The following is a 5,879-nucleotide window of genomic DNA, read 5'->3' on the forward strand; positions in this document are numbered from 1 at the left end:
AGGCTCAAATGGAAACGCATCTTAACTTTTATTTATTTATTTTTCAAACAAGTCCCTGAAAAACATGAACACCAACAATTAAGAGAACCAAACAGTGAGGTCCCAAGGCTCTGAGCGAAGCTTCCATCGATACAATATCTGCACACTGGAGACCCCAAGATGAACGCCTAAACACATCTACACACAAGTAGGTCAAAGAAAGTCCAAAACTGTGATGTACACCAAATGTGCCCCTTTCAAATGACAGTGTCCTTGAAGTGAATTACGTTAACTAAAGACAAACAGAGTGCAATTTCTGGAAATAATATATATAAAATAATCTTTTTTTCAGTTATTGAATATCAGTAAAGCATTTAAGCATAGTATATAATAACCCTTTGAGAAAGGGTTTAAAATGAACCATGTACAGGGAACGTTTGAACCAAACTAAGAGCCCTTGACTCAGAATCATGTCCTTCATTTTCAAATTTTAAATTGATTGCATATTGGGGAAAGAAATTGATGGCGTGATTGTCATTTTGTATTAATCCCACCAGGTGGTTCAGTCACACAGCTCACAGATGATCTGTGTGCGACAACATGCTCCCAGAAATTCTACTTGAAAAAGTTTGGTGTTCGACCACGTCAAGGAAAACAGTGATACTGGTGAGGCTGGCTCGTGTAATGTCAAATCAACACCCCCAATTAAACAAAATAAGGCCGAAACGTAAATGTGAGTGCTAGAAATTAATGTGATGAACGAGTGCTCTGCTGCTGGAGTGGACAAGTTAATGAAATGTCTTAATCAGAGGGGCAACAAACCAGATTGCGATGTGGAAACACACCAGACTGCCGTCTAGACATTGTTACAGCAGAGTTGTTGTTGTTCCTTTCACTGACAGAGAGCCCTTACAAAGGCTAGAATAGCCCAACCCAAAAAACACATTTAAAATAATGTCCAAAATAAATTAAACATAAAAAATTAAATAGGCACAAAAGGTGAGCATTAAAAGTCTTTTCCAGTTTTGCTCAGTTTGGGACAAAGAAAAGAAAAGGATGTGAGCCCATAGATTAACAGATGCGGTAAAGGTGCTCTGCTCTTCCTGTGTGTCTGTTTCTGTGATTCATGTGAGTTAAAAGCGGTCTGAACACATGACAGCAGTGTCGGCGAGTTGTGGTCAAAGTGACTGTAATCAAGCTAGTACAGATTGAAGTGGAGAGCGTCGGCAGTTTGGTGTTAAAATGGGTCTCATAAAAAGTGGAGGAAGGGAGGAGAGGAGAGGGATTTCTGAAAACGATGAGGAGTTTGGGTCGCTTCCTGGCGTCCATCACATCGAGATGTCATCCAGTCTGCATCCACCCAGTGTAGCCCGTGCCTGTGGGGGCGGGGGACAGAAAAACCACATCACAAGGAAGAATGATGGGTTCTTTCTTCAATTACAAACCCAATCAGGATAAGTCTTTTTTAATTTACTGACGTTAAGAAGGGACATGGAGGACAGGAAATTAATGGATTTATTCAGGGCATGACCACAAACAATCACAGCTGAAGGAGTTGCAAAGTGACTGTGAAACAGCAAAACAGGGACAGGCAACAAGGTGTAACATAGGGACAACAAACAAGCAGATCCCTTTCAATGAAAAGCTCCCACAGAAAGTATCTGTACTGATTTACACCCTCCTGCTTGAGACACTTTGCACATTGTCACTTGAGAATCAATTACTTAAAGGAGTGTGTTACCTTGCATGGGCCCCGGGAAGTCGGGACTACAACACAGTCAGCATAGTCTGGACTCCACAGTCCACATAGTTCTGCAAACAGAGAAGAACATTACAAACTCAACTCTTTATTACAATAGTGTCATAAGAGCGCGTTAAATAGTGCTCCAAAATACCAATCATTCAAAAAAGACTTTGTGAAGTTGAGGATATGAAATCACCGTTGGCACTTCAGTTCTTGACAAAACTGGACACCAGCACCATCTGGTGGCCTGCATGAACATTGCAATAAGTGGACCATTTGTAACCACAGACATAAGGGGCCTTTTTCAAAGTAGGGGTCGTGGGTAGGGGCTGGTTTGAAAAAGACCCAAGGTGTGGGGCAGGGGGACGACAAATTATCTATACAAGTTCAATTGACTTGTATATATAAAAAATAAAAAAAGTATTGTTATAAGATTCAACTTTCATTGAAGTGCTCAAAGGGCAACCAACCTACGATGTTTTAAAAGGAATTACACTGACAACTTCATCTCTTCCCACTACAGGCGGAGTCACCTGATTGACAGGCCGTGTCCTCTGGTCCGCTGTCCAGTGAGCTGGAGTGTACTGCGTGTGAGGCGGGGAAAGTGGTCAGTGGTTAAACAAAGGGCAACAGACCAACCCAGACTTGTCTCTACAGGAGGTTGGAGGTGAGAGGGTGGGAGGAGTCAGGTGGTGGACAGGGTCACATTAAACCCTGCATTTGCCACAGATGCAGCATCTGGGAGACCCTGCACAGGATGCTGTTTACGTGTGTGTGTGTGTGTGTGTGTGCACCTGGTAAGCATAGGCGTTCTGTGCGTAGTTCATTGGCATCTGTGGGACCATGACCCCTCCAAAGTTTGAGTACGAATACGGCTGTAAAAAGGGTCAAAAGAAGCGCTTTTAATCTCATGTTTTCTGACAGCTAGTATTGTCTGAATTATTCACCAACATGGAAATGATTAACAATATCATGAATTATGATTTTATCATCTCTTCTGTTAAACAGATTTGAATCCACCTTTCACTTCTGTTCTATAAGATAACTGATTGTGTATGTGCAATCATGTTTGACCTGATTGTAGGGGCTGCCTCCATTTTGGATGGGTGCAGGTGGTGCCATGCCCCCTCCCATTGTTGAGCAGCAAGCACAGCAGAAGTACTGCATGGGGTTCATCCAAGGAGCTGGGCCAACCAGACGGGACGGCAAGGACCCTGGATTTAGAAACTGTTACTCAGTAACAAAAACACAACTATCTAGGGGCAGGATCTTTTCCAAAACTGTTAAACAACCCCTCAAGTTCATTTGAAGTGTGACTGAATTCTTACGTGAGCTCCTTTCTTTCATGATAGCTGGGCCCAGTTTTAGTTTCCGACCCTTAAAACTGATCTGTTGCTGTGGAAACGACAAAAAAAAAAAAGTACAAAAGGAAATATGACCGTTAGTTTGAGAAGAAAAATAGAAAAGTTGAAAAGACATGGGTACACTCACCTCAACGATTGACTGAATGTTGACATCTTCATTGAAGTACACAAACCCATAGCTAAAAACACACACACACAACAGACTTGCATTACAAAAACAGGGAGAAACAATAACAGTTCAAAATAAGGAAAGGAATTTAAGTCAAATGATTTTATGGAATATACAAATATCTTCAAAGTTGCTACAGAATAATTAAATTCTCCCTTTATACAGACACAATTTAAAATACATTTTCTGACGAATAAAGATAACTTACAGAAGTGGAAAAATGTAAGACATCTATTATTGCATTGTTTCTCTAGGTGATGTATCACAAAAGAAAAAAAACATATTTGCAGGGCAGTTATACACTAGGCAACCCAAAAGGGCATCATGTATGTTCAAATTAAGTGATCACTCCTGAGGGTCTTCTAATGAGTTCAACTCACCCCTTGCAGATTCCTCCACGGTATGTGATAATCTTCACTTCCTTGACAGCACCATACCTGGCGAAGAAGTCCTGCATTTCATTTTCATCCACCTGAAGGTTGAAATTTTTTCAAATTAATATTTTAAAGTTGTTGAATAAATGCAGCGTGAAAAATGTGTATTTTAGTTACTGTAAATAATGATCTTGAGATAAACATTAGATCACAATATTAAGATACTTTACTTAAGATACTTTTACGATTGATTGAAATGTAACCTGTATGCTTGACAGTACTGTTCTAAACTAAATGTTATCTGTGTTTTACATTTTCAGGACAAACATTTCTCACTCCTGGTCAGAAAATGTAGGTTAAAAAAAAACATTTTGTGAAATACAGACACCTTGTTTGTATATTAAACATCATGTATCTTAAAATGTCAACTGGGGCGTCCTTGATCATAAAACATAATAATTTATGAACACACTGTTCGAGCAGAAGTGATAGATCCCTTTTCCAGGTGGTGAAACTACCTTCATGTCGATCCCACCAACAAACAGGGCGTTGGGGGTCAGTTTACCCTCAGGTAGGATGTAGCCATTGGACAACTTCAGGGAAGGCGAAGTCTGGGTGCTGCTCCTGGGCTTGTGGATATCCTTGAAACAAAACAATGTTTTGAATGAGTGCCTTGAACCTTGTAAACCGACCATTAACCTCATCTTTTTTTTTATAGCTCTTTCTAGGGGCCACCTCAGTGAACAACACTTTGATCAACAACATCAATCAAGTGGTTTATATAAACGCACAGACATCAGCCTACCCTGCATGTCCATATTATTTATATTGTTGATCACACACTTTGTACATGTAACCTGTGCTGCAGCTGTGAAACCAGCTTCTCCAATTCACAAATACGATAACAAATTACAAAGTTCACACCTCAGCTTAAACTTGACACCAATTGTAACTTGTTAAAGTGACATGAAAACGACATACGAAAGCCAAGTTGTCACTGTTTCATGTTTAAAATTCTGTTTCATGTTTAAAATTCCTCGTTCAAACTAAAAGTTAAAAAAGTTAAAAAAGGGGAGTTTGAACATTTTCCTTTCACGGTGAAGCCACGAAAAGGTGAGAAAGTAGCCTCGACAGAAATTTAGCAAAAAACAACAAACGTTAGCTCTTACTATTATAAAACACATCTTAACAGAGGTAAATCATGCTTATAGGCCTATTACAAAGCTACATGATGGATGCTAGTGCGCCATTTTTGGTTTCATATCAAAGGAAGCTAGCCAATTATTAAGCTAGCTTACTAACTTGGTAACATGTTAGCTAGCGTATTGCTTAATAAAAAAAAAGAAACGCCGCGATTGTGCGGCTAGACATGTCACGACACATAGTTGCGCAGAATATAATGTTTTCGAAACTTACCATATCTAAAATAGTTAAAACTTATAAATTAACCAGCGACAATCAAAGACAAGCCGCAGTGGCGCTTCTTCTGCCAAGCTACAGACAAACCACACCCAGTTCACGCGCCTGAGCTGATAGCCAATCAGGTGAGAGCTTTGCGAGGTAAACAAAGTTCAATTTTAATCAGAGTCAGTAACTGAAACGTGTACAGGGAGTTTTACTGTTATACGCCTATACTAGCGTTGATGCCAAATCATGATGTAAAAACACAAGTCTAGACAACAAAGATGTTAGATTACAATTTCATAAAATAGTTCAAACTTCCATACTCTATTTGCACATGCATGCCTCCTCCCCTCATCGTGTTAGGTCCATAAGGGGAAAAAGAAGCTAAATAAGTATATCACAGAAAAATTGGTTTGACATTTTTTCTGTGACACTGTATGGTAGCAAATTTAAAAGGACTTTTATCAGAACTGATGAAAGTCCTTTAAAATGTGATTTATGTGTGAAAATGTGATTTTATTTACATTACAGTGAAATGGGGGGTGGGGCTGTATATCCAGAGATGAACGGTGTGAACGGTAGTTTATCATGTCACCAGCAGAGGGCGAGATTAACCTGCTGATGTTTCCAGGTAAGTAATCATCCAACCTACTCCTTGTTGACTCTTTGAAATGTACACAAATCATTTTTATTTTAATAAATAGTAATAGTATTTTGGTTGTGCCTATATTGCAGACATGTTACACGGTAGCATTGATTTTATAAAGTAAACAAGTCACTGACACTATCGGGAAACGAGCGCACGTGGCGCCGCCCTCCACATAGTTTAGCTTTTCTGATAGCAA

The 5,879-nt window shown here is 39.6% G+C and overlaps 1 protein-coding gene across 2 annotated transcripts; it reads right to left on the bottom strand.

Moving 5' to 3' along the window:
• Positions 1 to 9: 9 nt before the first annotated feature.
• Positions 10 to 5,160, bottom strand: dazl (deleted in azoospermia-like). 2 transcript variants are annotated; one of them, XM_079367678.1, is made up of 10 exons: positions 5,047 to 5,160; positions 4,149 to 4,271; positions 3,637 to 3,728; positions 3,215 to 3,266; positions 3,052 to 3,118; positions 2,798 to 2,937; positions 2,518 to 2,598; positions 2,257 to 2,307; positions 1,721 to 1,791; positions 10 to 1,355 (listed from the first exon to the last, which is right to left on the bottom strand). In XM_079367678.1, the coding sequence occupies exons 1-9, from the start codon at positions 5,047 to 5,049 to the stop codon at positions 1,747 to 1,749; spliced, it is 654 nt and encodes a 217-aa protein (XP_079223804.1). In that variant the 5' UTR covers positions 5,050 to 5,160; the 3' UTR covers positions 10 to 1,355; positions 1,721 to 1,746. The 2 variants fall into 2 exon arrangements, with proteins under 2 accessions (XP_079223804.1, XP_079223805.1); XM_079367679.1 differs by lacking the exon at positions 2,257 to 2,307 and having other exon boundaries at positions 5,047 to 5,157.
• Positions 5,161 to 5,879: the final 719 nt, after the last annotated feature.

This window comes from Symphodus melops (genome assembly GCF_947650265.1).
Source record: "Symphodus melops genome assembly, chromosome: 18".
Classification (NCBI taxonomy): Eukaryota; Metazoa; Chordata; class Actinopteri; order Labriformes; family Labridae; genus Symphodus; species Symphodus melops.